This window comes from Pelophylax lessonae (assembly GCF_965119305.1).
Source record: "Pelophylax lessonae genome assembly, chromosome: 4".
Classification (NCBI taxonomy): domain Eukaryota; kingdom Metazoa; phylum Chordata; class Amphibia; order Anura; family Ranidae; genus Pelophylax; species Pelophylax lessonae.
Genome location: NC_138771.1, coordinates 608,518,356 through 608,533,176, shown reverse-complemented (window position 1 = coordinate 608,533,176; position 14,821 = coordinate 608,518,356). Strand labels below are relative to the sequence as shown.

Sequence of the window (14,821 nt, the reverse complement as noted above, 5' to 3'; positions counted from 1 at the left end):
CTCTGCAAGGATTAAATACTTCCAAAGGAATGTAGACCCTGCAGATTTTCTCATTGCAACACTGAGACTGCACCAGGTGATTATAATGAACTAGATCCTCCCATTCAGATTCAGTATCCAAAAGACATGGTGAAACAAAAAGCTTTTTCTTCAGAGCAGAAACAGGTAGAAATCTGCTAGAAATTCTGTTATAATCCTTGCAATGTATATTCATCACCAAGTGAAGTTTTTTTTTCTCGGCAAAAGTGATGCTCTTTATTCTTTAAATTCTCCAGATGTTTTGGTTGGAGCCACCTTTTAAACTCAGTGTAGTATGGAGAGGGCTGCATATTGTAGTAAACCTGCTGTCATTTTTTTTTTTTTTTTATGGAGTGGCTTTCAGTGCTAATTTAGGGAGTTTTTTTTATAGTTTTAGTAGAAAAACTTTGCCTATCTGTCTTTAAGATTCATCCAACCCAAATATCTTGGTCATTTTTTTCATTTTACGAATATGTTTCCTGTTTTCTCTGTCTGTCCTAGGGTGGAATGTCTGAGGACTTGTGGATTCAATCTCTCGTTGGAGGTCTTGTCATCCTAAGTTTTGGAATCACTTCTTCCAAAGGTAACCAATGTGCCCCTCTGTGCCTGTATTTTTTAGTTCATTTTATATAAGCTGGCTGTCACTGTTTTTGGTAGCTCCTCTGTACTGCCAGAGGCAGCAACCAACAACAGGTAGGACAAATGCTACAGTGGTGTAAGTCCTCAGACATATGGTCAGTGGTGTAAGTCCTCAGACACATGGTCAGTGGTGTAAGTCCTCAGACACATGGTCAGTGGTGTAAGTCCTCAGACATATGGTTAGTGGTGTAAGTCCTCAGACACATGGTCAGTGGTGTAAGTCCTCAGACATATGGTTAGTGGTGTAAGTCCTCAGATACATGGTCAGTGGTGTAAGTCCTCAGACATATGGTCAGTGGTGTAAGTCCTCAGACACATGGTCAGTGGTGTAATTCCTCAGACACATGGTCAGTGGTGTAAGTCCTCAGACACATGGTTAGTGGTGTATGTCCTCAGACACATGGTCAATGGTGTAAGCCCTCGGACACATGGTCAGTGGTGTAAGTCCTTGGACACATGGTCAGTGGTGTAAGCCCTCGGACACATGGTCAGTGGTGTAAGTCCTCAGACACATGGTCAGTGGTGTAAGTCCTCAGACACATGGTCAGTGGTGTAAGTCCTCAGACACATGGTCAGTGGTGTAAGCCCTTGGACACATGGTCAGTGGTGTAAGCCCTTGGACACATGGTCAGTGGCATAAGTCTTCAGACACAAGGTCAGTGGTGGCAGGCTTCAGACACATGATCAGAAAAAACAGCAGACAGTAAGGTCTTTTTCAGACTGGTGGTAAAAATGGGTGGCTAAACAGTGTTTTTTTTTGCCCAGCCGCCCACCCAAACTGTAAAATCACAGCTATTCACATGCTGAGGCCAGGACATTTTCAATTTGGGGTGCAGAGTTTGACAAGCAGCACCACTTGTGAAACTAGCCCATTATGTTCAATAGGACTGCCCTGCAACCGTGTGCAATGCACGTGATTGTGGCATGGTAATGCGCCATTATAGGTTTAATCAGGCTTTGAAGAGGTGATATAATGCCTCCTCACTGCCTGTCTAATGCCCTCTGAATAGCGATCCGATTACGCAAGTCCACCTCAAGTTTGAAAGAGCCCTAACAAAGTCAAAAGGCTGACCACTTCGGGCACAGATAAATAGATTTTAAACAGAGTCCAGGAACCAGATAACTGGAGCCATGGCTGACCATAGTAAACGATACACAAGAATAAGCCAAGGCATGAACGGTCCTACAGAAGGCAGAGATAGGCAGACCTCTATTTGGTATGTTAGCAGACAGACAAACCTGTTGACCAGGCCCTAGGTGGATGTTTGCTTTATAGGCCTTAATGAAGGACGGGTGTGCGTTGGCAGGTTGCCTATGGGTTATTTGTTTAATGGCTGACTCAGGCTGGGAAGGGGTTAATGCTCTGCTGTTACCGGGCTTTTTGGATCCAGCCTGTCAATTTGTGATAAAAAGAGTTGGAAGGTTGGGATCCGGGGGGTCCCCCTTTGCCAAACATGCTGTGAGTGGTGTGGAGGAGGACTGATGCACTTTGCAGTCCATCGGAGATCCACCAGGACTTGGAGAATGCCTAAAATGGACCACTACCTTTTGGAGGTATGTTTAGGCAGCCAAGCAGAGATCGATGGAGACATTTTAAGGTTGAACTGTACTAAGATTTCGAAGTAAAGTACTGAGACCTTAACGTAGCAACATGGTACTGGAAGGAAGTGGTTACCAAGTGCACGCATGAGGTCTGAGCTATGTGCACGGGGGGACCCCTTACTATTACTGGGAGGGAGGTAACAGAGGTACACTGAACTGGTGGAGAGGGCGCTCTTCTAATACAACCCCCATGAGACAACAGTGTTTAGGGACACGGGGCAGCATTTTTTCAGAGGAACTTTGTACTTTTATTACTGCAAACAGTGTTACAGCTCAATCCTAAGTCGGGGAACTGCCTTAGCCCCTTCCGACCATGCTATAGTCGAATGACAGCTACAGCGCAGCCGCACTTTGACGGGAAACCGTCATATGATGTGCTTGCGCTGCCTGCACACCCCCTGCGAGGCACATCGGTAGTGATCTGTGATCACAGATTAGGGTAAAGAGCCAATCACGGCAGCTCTTTACCATGTGGTCAGCTGTGTCCAATCACAGCTGATCATGGATGTAAATAGAATTTGCCAGTTGTCGACAATCCTACCCTCACATTGACAGGGTGTGAGGAGAGGAGAGCCAAAAATCCACACAGGGGACATCTGCACTGACTATCAGAGCACTGATCATCAGTGCTCATCAATGTCTGTGCCCATCAGTGTCACCCATCAGTGTCACCCATCAGTGCTGCCTCATCAGTGCCCATCAGTGCAGCCTATCAGTGCAGCCTCATCAGCGCACATCAGTGAAGGAGAAAAATTACTTATTTACAAGAAATTACTTATTACAAAAATGTTGATTCTCAGCCATGGTAGTAGGGAGCCCTTCAAAGACAGGTGCTCTTTAAGAAGAGATGCTACAAACCAGCTACCTGCACCTTCCAAATCTATTTTTTGTTCTGGCTGTAGAAGAGCTTGTATGCAGTGTTGATACCAGGACCTTTCTAGGAAGGCAAGGTGCTGATAAGATGATGGGTGGTGCATTATAAAGGTTCTTAGCAAAATGATCAGTTAGAGAGAGACAGTCTGAAAGCAAACAACCCCTGCTCTCTCTTTAAAATACTCATATACGTTGTAAAACATCCTTTAAAAAAAAAAAAAAATATATATATATATATATATATATATATATATATATATATAAAGCAAACCTGTGCTTTGCCTATGCAGGGAGCAAAGAAATTATGCTGTAATGTCTAGGCATGTGACTTACTCCCCTTCCTCTCAAGTGACTTCTCTGGTGCTTTATTATTGGCCCTGCATAGTCATCCATTCCTATGCGATTTACACTTAGGACGCTTTTCAGAGGTATTTTACAGGCCATATATAGGCTCCTTATCACCTGATAACCCTATAATTACTGTACTACTGTGCTGTAATTGTGAGCATTGCACATAGTTATGGTGTGGTTACAGTGGCCCCACAGAACTGCATTAGTCACTTTCTGGGGTGTCACTTTTCACCAAAAGCAACATGCATGTGTACAGCCATGAAACCCACCCTGCCAGCTCTCCCTCATCGCGCCTCCCTCTATCGCAGCTGGTGGCAATAGCCCATGCTACTGGGTGCTAGGGAAACGTGATTTCCTCCCCATAATATCACTCGGGTTACTGTCCCATGACCCCAGGAGTAATGGACAAGGTGACAGTGTCTCTTTAAATGTCTCTTTTTATCGGCAAACAAATAATAACAGTAGAGCCCAAATTGTTAGGGTCACCTTTGCCTGTTCTATTTTGCGCACACTACACACTTTTTACCCCAATGAGCGCGAAGGATGGCCTTTTCTCTTTCCTTTTAAAAGAGTAAACTTACACATGGCTGTACATCAGATCTAAAAGAGCAAAATTGTGGGCTTTGCATTTTATATATCAAATACTTGTATAGTACAAGCCAAATAATTCAAAGGGCTGCAAACCACCCCCACCCTTCTGATCTTGTGTTGTTCTGTCCTTTCTACAAATCTGAGCATAAAGCTTACTCCCCATGCTCAGAAAGTAGTTGCTGAGTCCATTGTCCACAAACAATAGTTTACGGAAATTCCCTGATGTCATTGATCACTTCAGGGCTTGTCACCTGCCGACACCTACCCAGGTGATGCAATACAAAATTGCTGTTTATAGATCTGGAACAAAACAAGTCAGGTAACTACTGAAATATAGAGGCTCCATCATAGGATCCACTGTTATAACCAGGGCTGGGACAAGAGAGGGGCATGAGGGGCAGTCCCCCCAGGTAAGGCAATACAAAAATGCCATTTATAGATCTCCAACAAACTAAGTCAGGTAACTCCTGAAATATAGAGGCTCCATCATAGGATCCACTGTTATAACCAGGGCTGGGACAAGAGAGGGGCAGCATGGGAAGTCCCCCCCAGGTGTAGCGCCTTCATGTGAGAGTGGGGGTGCTGTGCAGTGATCACCGCACCCCATGCACTCTCCAGATCAATGGTGGGAATGACCATGGCATTCCTTCTACTGGGCAGCATCTTTCTGTCTGCCCTGACCCCAGTTGTTGATGGAAGCCCCTTGAGGAAGTCAGGTGACGAAAACACGTCGGGCAGAGTTAGTGATGTCATCACACCGCAACAGGAAGTTTGAATGGTATCTCCCAGGACCGAGCCGCTGTGGAGACCTAGATTAATTTTTAAGGGGATACACACCCCGAATGTTCTCAGCTGTTTAATCAAGTGTATTGCATGATGTGCACATATAAATGTGAGTTTGAATTTTTATATTTTATAATTATAAAAGATTGAGTTATACAGTTCAACACTATGTTGGTCCTCTATACTCTTTGAGAAATGCCTATCTGAAGGTCACTGCACACCTGAAGCAAGACACCCCGCCAGAGGAGGAGAGTCGCCTGTCAAGGGGTACTGTCCCCTGAGGGGAAGGCTTATACAGACCTGGGTCAGGTCTATAAGAAAGATGAACGCACACACAGATTGGTGGAGGTACATAAGGTGTCTTACTTACGGAGCACACAGAATCCATGAAAGATTACCTGTCTTAGGATCTGCACAGATTTACCACTTGATTTGGACTTTGTTACACTATTCACCATTAATTGGGATGTTTGATGTTCTTGATATCTTTGTGAAGTGTTATCATTTATTACACTTGACTTGTAACTTTGTTTAATATTTAATTCATTTTAGTTGTCGCCCTGACCTCAAGGGGTGTGTGGTAAAGATTATAAATGGATTGTTGGAGCGTCCTCTTATTGACCCTATTGAAATAGACAGGATCCATAGGGTTAAAGCCCCACGCAGTGTAGGAACAGAACACCCAAGGGATGTCTTAATCAGAATCCATTTTTTTGCCCTTAAAGAAGAGATCATGAGACGCGCCTGGAATCAGGGAACCTGGGATTTTGATGGAGTTAAACTGCGATTCTTGACAGACATATCCCATAACACCTTGCGGATGAGGGCCATGATGAAACCTCTGCTAGAGGAAATATGCAGGGTGAAGGCATCTTACCACTGGGGCCATCCATTTCATTTAGTGGTGATGCGAGATAAAAAATCATTTGCATTAAGATGGTATGATCAACTCCCTGGGCTATTTTCGTTTCTAGGGATTTCTCCAATCCCTGTACAGGACTGTCTGGGCGCTTTTGGAAGAGGGAGTCAAGAAGGACTTGAATCAATCCATCCCCTAACTTACCCACAGCGGCAAGAGAACAAGCGTATAGTGCCAGCTACAGCAGCAGAAGATATTTCCAATGCAACTTTGGAGTTGTAAAATATTTGCTACACTGAGCTGTCTCCCTAGTGCAAGGGAGATAAACTTAGGGCTTTGCCCGTTTTTGCCTTTGTCCTGTTGGATTGTTAGAGGGGGTTTTTTTTCTTTTTTTTCGTGTGGGAAAAAGGGTTAGGAATTTTCCTCCCTTTTTTTTTTTCACCTTTTTTGATGTGCATTTTTTCTGCTGTTTGCTATGTCTATTTGCATATTAGAATATAAGGAAATGCGGTCCGGTTGGATTTCGATGGGGTATCGAGTGATTTACTGAGCGAGGGGGGCTAGGGGGGGTGGGGGGGTCCCCCCCTTTTTTTTGCCCCTCCCCCTCCGTCTCTTTTTTTTTTTTTGAGGCGGGGGGATTTTTTCCCCTACTCCCTCCCCCCTCCGTTCTCAGTTTACTAGCGGAGAGCCCGCTCTCACCCACGGCTCCATGCTTGGGGTGATTGAGTGCTTGGGGGAGACATCCATGACAGAGAGTGTCCACAGACAAGCGGATGTTGGCTGTAAGGTCTCCACATTGAACGTCAGAGGGTTGTCCACTCCGCAGAAACGTACACGTCTGTTGCAGGACTTAAACGGTGCCACACTCAAATAGCATTTCTGCAGGAAACTTACTTTTTTTAGGAAGGATTTTTTACCCAAACTGCACAATAAAGATTTCCCTTGGGCATATCACGCCCCTTCTCCTATCGCCAAATCCAAGGGAGTGAGTATCCTTATCTCCAAGTCGATCCATTGGTCACTCAAGGAGATATTGGCAGACCCAATGGGTAGATACCGGCCATACGGAACTTACACTGGTAAATGTCTACCTGCCCAACTCGGAACACTTGACATTCTTACAACAGCTAATACCAGTTGTCTTGGGATTCCAGGAGGGTCATTTGGTGATGGGGGGAGATTTTAATTTTGTTTCGGAACCTCTTTTAGACACGTCAAAAAAATCTTCATGTATTTCGTATGCCCGGATTCGGCGCCTACAGCGAGAACTCTCTATTTTAAACTTGGTCGACCCATGGAGGTTAATGCACCCGAATGTTCAAGATTTTACGTATTACTCCCTGATCCACAACGCCTACTCCCGAATTGACCGCATTTTGATCCTTCAGTCGGATCTGCCGTTAATACTTTCATCTTGTATTGACCACTTCTCTATGTCAGACCATGCTCCGGCACATGTGTGCATGGACTGGGACTCTAGACCACCTAGACCTGCTACGTGGCGCCTAAATAAATCTCAGCTACAATACCCAGAGGCAAGGGCGACAATAGATGAGGCGCTAAGTAATTTCTTTACGGAAAACAGCGACGACTCTTTGTCTCCCTCAACAATTTGGGAGGCCCATAAATGTGGGGTGAGGGGAGTTATAATGTGGGTGGCATCGCAACACAAAAAGTCTCAGGAGAAGAAGGTATTAGAGTTGCTTTCCCAAATTGATGATCTTAGTAGGCAACATAAAAAGTCATTGGCTATGGAACACCTAGGCCCCCTTACCCAAGCAAGAGAAGAACTGAATCGCCTTCTTTTTCAAAAAACAAACCGAAGATTGCTATGGGCTAAAGGACATTTTTTTGAATTTGCCAACAAACCAGGGGTAATGTTGGCAAGGGTGTTAAGGGGCCCGAGGAAACAAACATACATTCCTCGTATAAAGACGCAGGGTGGGGGGGAGGTGCATACCTCATCCGCAATGGCGGGTGAGTTTTGCACATTCTATCACTCCCTGTATAATTTGCAAACTGCAGGAGAAGGGAAAAGGGATCAGGGGGAAAAATTGGAGCGGATTGAAGCGTACCTCAGAGACTCTGGAATGCCAATACTTTCTGTAGAGCAGACACTAGCTATGGAAGGAGAGATTACAGAGCTAGAATTGGAGGGTGTTATAATGCAGTCCAAATCCCATAAAGCCCCTGGTCCGGATGGGCTTACATTGCCTTACTATCAATGCTTCAAGGCTCGTTTAATTCAACCTCTTTTGAGGCACATGAACTCAGTGCAGGAAGGTGGGACGCTACCCATAGATTCATTAAGGGCCTACATTACCCTTATCCCCAAGGAGGGGAAAGATCCATCATTATGCGGTAGCTACCGCCCTATCTCGCTATTAAATTGCGATACAAAGTTTCTAGCAAAAATACTCGCAAATCGCCTTCTACTACCTCACATCCCTCATCTAATACACCCTGATCAAGTGGGTTTTATTCCGTTGCCCGAGGCAAGGGACAATACGACTCGGGTAGTAGATATCATCCATGCGGCACAGGAATCTCACAATAGAATGGTGCTACTTTCGACAGATGTGGAAAAGGCCTTTGACAGGGTGGCCTGGAGTTTCATCGAGTCCACCCTGTCATATATCGGACTTGGCCGACAGATGTTGACATATATTCTAGCACTATACACTAATCCTTCAACAGCAGTACGTGTTAACGACTGGAGATCAGACTATTTCTCAATTTCAAACGGGACTAGGCAGGGATGCCCATTATCGCAGATTATTTTTATTTTAACATTGGAGCCCCTGCTATGTTCGATTCGCAGATCACCAGATATTGCGGGGATGTGGATTTCGGGCGAACAACACAAGGTGGCCGCCTTTGCGGATGATCTTGTGTTCTTTGCGACTAATCCATCTGTGACACTCCCAAATATTTTAGAAGCCCTTAAAGCCTATGGATCACATAAAACATACCAGCAAAGGGGCTATGTTCCACGTGACTTAACTCCATTTGAATCGATATGTATCTCAGAAGCCCCGCCTAAACATTTGATATCCTTTTCTATACATGGTTATCAGAAGACCAAGAAGACCAGCAACTGCTGTTTATACGACAATGGGAACGTTAGCTTGGAACTGCTTTGACCCCAAGACAAGTGAATAAGATCTTGACTACTGTCCATAAATCGTAAGGTTTGCACACCATTTGCACGTTGCACTTTATTAGTACCTAGTACAGTAATTTCATATTTATATATATTTATTTACTCACTAAATAATACCCATCTGCGCTGTGATTGGACATTGCATTTTGAAAGTTTGTTCATCACCACAATTTTTGAACAGCTGCATTTAGGTATAATACATTGTATATCCATAGCGCGGTACACTTTTAGGCCCCGTTCACACTGGGGCGACGCTACTTTGCCTGGCGACCTCACAGGTCGCAGCGCGCTGCTCGCACTGCGACCTCGGAGCGGCCGGCATGGACTTCATAACATTGAAGTCTATGCAGGTCGCTCCGGGTCGCCCCAAAGAAGCTCCGGACCCTTTTTCTAAGTCGCAGCGACTTGTGTCGCTCTTATTAGAACAGGTCTGCAGCTTCTCTATGGAAGGCGACCTACGGCGACCTGTCAGGCGACCAGGTCGCCTGACAGGTCGCCCCAGTGTGAACGGGGGCTTACTTTTATACCATGTTTATTGTATGTGTTGTCGATGGATGTGTATAAAAATAATAAAAGTTGAAAATTAAAAAGTTTAGTTGTCATTGAAGGGATTGCAGATTTCACTTTGCACTTAATACTTTGGATAAGGGTCATTCTCACCATTAATTATATGAGGTCATCTGTTTCATCAGAAGTTTTTCTTACATCTAAGAGGGTTAGTGCTTCAATGGTTTTCATATTTTTTCACTGTTAGCATATGTGGGAACATAGGTGTAAGCAGCAAAACCCTCACATATTTATATAGTATAGGTTTGGTACTGTAGGTATAAATAGTAGCGCAGTAGCGCAGGGGGATAATACACACACTATATTAGCTAAAGTATCGTGATGCCTGCCTTTACACGTACATAAACTTTAATGGCATCCCAGTCTAATGGTGGCCATACACTATAGGAAAAATCGTGTTAACGGCTAGTGCCATCATATAATGACCGATAAATCGTTCAATGGACATAAATGAATCCATTTCTTGTTCATTTCTTCACGTATACCGAGTGCAAACAGTTTGAACAAGAATCACATTAAACTTTCATCGTTTATTAGGCAGAGAATTTCCAAACTGTTCCTTCGTTTATTTTGGCTCAAAAACATCATAACCGATTATCGATTTGTGCCCATTAACTGGCTGAAAAATGAACGAAGTGTCCAAATGACCAAATTTTGGCCGTATTTTCTATACTGTATGGCCACCATTACTCTGTGAGGTTCAATATTGAGTTGGCCCACCCTTTAGAGCTATAACACCTTCAACTCTTCTGGGAAGGCTGTCCACAAGGTTTAGGAGTGTCTATGGGAATGTTTGACCATTCATCCAGAAGCTCATTTGTGAGGTCAGGCACTGATCTTCGAGAGAAGACCTGGCTCGTAGTCTCCACTCATATTCATCACAAAGGTGTTCTATCTGGTTGAGGTCAGGACTCTGTGCAAGCTACTCAAGATCCTCCACCTCCAAACTCCCTCATCCATGTCTTTATGGACCTTGCTTTGTGCACTGGTCCAAATCATTTGGTGGAGGGGGGATTATGGTGTGGGGTTGTTTTTCAGGGGTTGGCCTTGGCCCGTTAGTTCCAGTGAAGGAAACTCTTAAGGCGTCAGCAATCAGCATACCAAGATATTTTGGACAATTTCATGCTTCCAAATTTGTGGGAACAGTTTGGGGATGGCTCCTTCCTGTTCCAACATAACTGCACACCACTGCACAAAGCAAGGTCCATAAAGACATGGATGAGTGAGTTTGGGGTGGAGGAACTTAACTGGCCTGCACAGAGTCCTGACCTCAACCCGATAGAACACCTTTGGGATGAATTAGAGTGGAGACTGCGAGCCAGGCCTTCTTTCCAAATTCAATGCTTGACCTCACAAATCTGTTTCTGGAAGAATGGTCAAACATTCCCATAGACACTCCTAAACCTTGTGGACAGTCTTCCCAGAAGAGTTGAAGCTGTTATAGCTGCAAAGGGTGGGCCAACTCAATATTGAACCCTACGGACTAAGACTGGGATGCCATTACATGCTGGTAAAGGCAGGCGTCCCAATACTTATGACAATATAGTGAATGCTTGATTAACCGGGGCAGATACAGCATCGGAAAATGCGAGTACAATGTTTTACGTATTTTTTATTATTAATATTTATTTATTTTTCTTTATTATTTATTTTTAATATTATGATTTATTTATTTTGTTATATATTAATTTTATACTTTTTGTAATATGGTGTATATGTGCATAACTATTATCAGTTGGGTACCAGCTCCTTGCCTGCTCCTTCCAGGGTTAAATGTTAGGGCTAGTGTAAGGGTTAAGGGCTAGTGTTAGGGTTAAATGCTAGAGTTAGGGTTAGAGTTAGGGTTAGAGTTAGGGTTAGAGTTAACTGTTGGGTTTAGGGTTAGAGTAACACTAACAATTACAGCTAACCCTATCATTTAACCCTAACCCTTAACCCTAACATTTACCCTAACCCTATCATTTAACCCTAACCCTTAACCCTAACACTAACAACCCTAGCAGTTTGCTCTAACCCTTAACATTTAACCCTAACCCTAGTCCTTAACGCCAATCCTAGCCCTTAACTCTAGCCCTGAACCTTAACCCTAGCCCTTAACCTTAGTCCTATCCCTTAACGCTAACATGAGACTTTACTACTTTGATGTAACTTTGATGCTACTTGAGTGACAGAGGGTGTAAAGTTGCTTCAAAGTCGCACTACATGAACAGAACTGTGATACTTTCCTATTATCAAAAAAAAAAAAAAAAAAGAATAAAAAATGCAACACTTGCATTTTTGGTGCGGGTCCATTGAAGGCTATTACATCCAAAACGCAATCTGCTGCAAGAAAAAAAAGTCCCTGTCCCTTTCCAATAAAAGCACTGCCTGAAAACGCACAGATGTGAACTAGATCCCTAGGAAACCATGTTAAATGAACGGTACTGTGTTTCTGCGAAAAGCACTAAAAAACGCATAAGCAAGGGTTAAACTAAATTTACACTTGTGGTTGGAGGGTTGTAAAAACACATGGTTGAGCCACGTTATGACTGCCCCTCCCGCACCCCCCCAATACGCCCCAATCGCTCCCACTTTTACCAATCTCCAACTACTCCCAGCCGAGGAAGGTGTTCATATGCCACAGCTGCCATGCTTTGCATTGTGGCACAGCAAAAATTACCCTTTCTGTAATTTTTAGCGGACAGTACCGCCTGCCAAACACAACCCATTTACCTAAAAGTGCCCCAGTACTGCGTGCAATGGTTTGAGGGGGTTCAAACAGGTGGTGGGGAGGTGACATAACCACTTGCGGACTGCCCACCCTGTATTTACGTCGGTACTTTGACGTTAAATACTGGGGTTTTGGCAGCAGATAGCTGCCATAAACCCAGTATTTTTTTAAACGGTGGGCGGTCCCAGCGGCGGATTTGCCGCGGGATCACCTTTATGGGCGGCGGGAAAGGTGTCCCCCTCCCCTCCCGCCGCTTCCCGGTCCTTTTCCCTGCTTACCGGAGCCGGTCCGTTCTCCTCATAGGCAGGAAGTCGACTGAGGGCAAGATGGCCCCCACTCGACTCTATGGCCTTGGAGGACCTAAGCGACGTCATATGTCGCTTCCTAGCAACAGATTTAAAGAGCCCATTTTTTTCATTATGAAAAAAATGACTTTTTTTTTTTTTTTTTAGTGTAGATGTGAGATCTGAGGTCTTTTTGACCCCAGATCTCACAATAAAGAGGACCTGTGCTGCTTATTTCTTTTACAAGGGATGTTTACATTCCTTGTAATAGGAATAAAAGTGATCAAACATTTTTTTTTTTTTTTAAAGGACAGTGTAAAAAAAAAAAAAAAAGATAAAATAAATAGGAAAAAAAAAAAAGATAAAATAAATAGGAAAAAAAAAAAAAAAGATAAAATAAATAGGAAAAAAAAAAGATAAAATAAATAGAAAAAAAAAAAAAAGATAAAATAAATAGGAAAAAAAAAAAAGATAAAATAAATAGGAAAAAGAAAAAAAGATAAAATAAATAGGAAAAAAAAAAAAAAGATAAAATAAATAGGAAAGAAAAAAAAAATTAAAGCACCCCTTCCCTGTTAGCTCGCACGCAGAAGCGAACGCATACGCAAGTCGCGCCCATATATGTAAAGGGTGTTCAAACCGCACATGTGAGGTATTGCCGCGATCGTTAGAGCGAGAGCAATAACTTAAGCCCTAGAACTCCTCTGTAACTCTAAACTGGTAACCTGTAGAAATTATTAAAATGTCGCCTATGGGGATTTTTAAGTAACAATGTTTGTCGCCATTCCAGGAGCGTGTGCAATTTTGAAGCATGACATGTTGGGTATCTGTTTACTCGGCGTAACATTATCTTTCACATTATAGAAAAAAATTGGGCTAAGTGTACTGTTTTCTTATTTTTTAATTCAAAAAAGTGTATTTAAAAAAAAAAAAAAAGTAAGACCGCTGCGCAAATACAGTATGATACAAACTATTGCAACTATTTCATTTTATTCTCTAGAGTCTCTGCTAAAACAATATAAAAATAATTCTAAGTAATTTTCTAGCAAAAATAAAATAATTTTAACTTGTAAACAACAAGTGTCAGAAAAAGGTCCGGTCCAGAAGTGGATAATATAATTCAAATGCCCTCTGAACAGCGATTCAAAATAAGGAACCGTTTTTGCTAAAAACAACCCGGCAGTTGTATCTGAGAAGGTTTTAGAAAAAGTTGAACTGTTTTTTTTGGAGCAGCAGAAAGACGTTTCTTATACACAATGGCTCTGCTACGGTCACTGCAATTATCTTCCGTTATCACCCGGCGAGGGAGTTCACCGCTACTTCCCACCACCACCACGCAGCCCCAGCTTCTGCCCACTTCTCAGTTCTATTTCTGTCCCCAGAACCTATCAGAGCGATGAGCTGTCTGACCACAAATGAGGAGCAGAACTTTCACACGTGCTTTCGTGGGCTGTAAACTCAGAATACAAGTTTATAAAAGAGAACAAGCCGGCCCAGCCTATGGACTTCATATTCAGCAGCAAGTGAAAAGTACTACACAGTTTTCTTCATTCACATTTGACTTGCTTTGACTTACTTCTAAGATGCTCATAACTGCCCAACTTTTATGAAAAGTTTCTGTGTTTTATCGAACTGCATGAGGTTATTATTGCTCTGATTGTAGTATGCTGACATCTAGTGCCCGTTTTGGGCCACTGCAATATGTGATTTTGATTTATTCCTCTGTCTACCCTCCTGTTTAGTGCTAGTTAGTGAAGTCCTAGCAAGACCCTCCCTGTTTTTTCCATGTTCCCTCAGTCAGTGCTTTGCAGAGACAGGGCTTAATGTAATACTATACACACACTATTTAATTGTCCCTTCTGTTATATTCTCCGTGTTGTGAGAGACACAGGACTCTGATCTGGAACAACGGTTGTTTATTCAGTACTCACTGTACACTCCAACATGTATTACAGGACAGCTCGGTATATCAATGCATCTCTTACATGTGTCTAAGATGGCCACTCTGCCCCTTGACCCTTGTCATCACTCCTGGGTGGAGCCAGCCTTAAAGTAACAGTACATGTGAATGAAACCCTTCAGGTATAACACCTTCCAGGGGCCTAACTACAGGGGTTGCAATTGCAACCGGGACCCATGCTCCAGGGAGCCAGTGCGGCTCCCCTGTACACCTGGATAGGAGGAGCGGGGGGAGGGCAGCATTTAGAAAAATCACTGTACTCCTTTTTTCTTCCTGTAACTGCAGGAGGAAAATGTAGGAGATTGGTTCCTCTCCACTCCTCCTATCCAGTTCAATTGTGTTCTGCTGTCTCTGTGCCCCTGTGTGCTCCCCTAGTCCCCCCTCCCCCTACTGTGTTGCCTCCCCACACTGTGCTCCCTCC

General features: G+C 43.5%; 1 protein-coding gene across 1 annotated transcript in view; it reads left to right on the top strand.

Moving 5' to 3' along the window:
• The first annotated feature begins 523 nt into the window (after positions 1 to 523).
• Positions 524 to 14,821, top strand: part of IL27RA (interleukin 27 receptor subunit alpha) — a 97,772-nt gene continuing 83,474 nt past the window's right edge. The window contains exon 1 of the mRNA XM_082255514.1: positions 524 to 601. Coding sequence (XP_082111640.1) covers positions 526 to 601 — 76 coding nt within the window. The 5' untranslated portion in view covers positions 524 to 525. The remainder of the gene's footprint in view (positions 602 to 14,821) is intronic.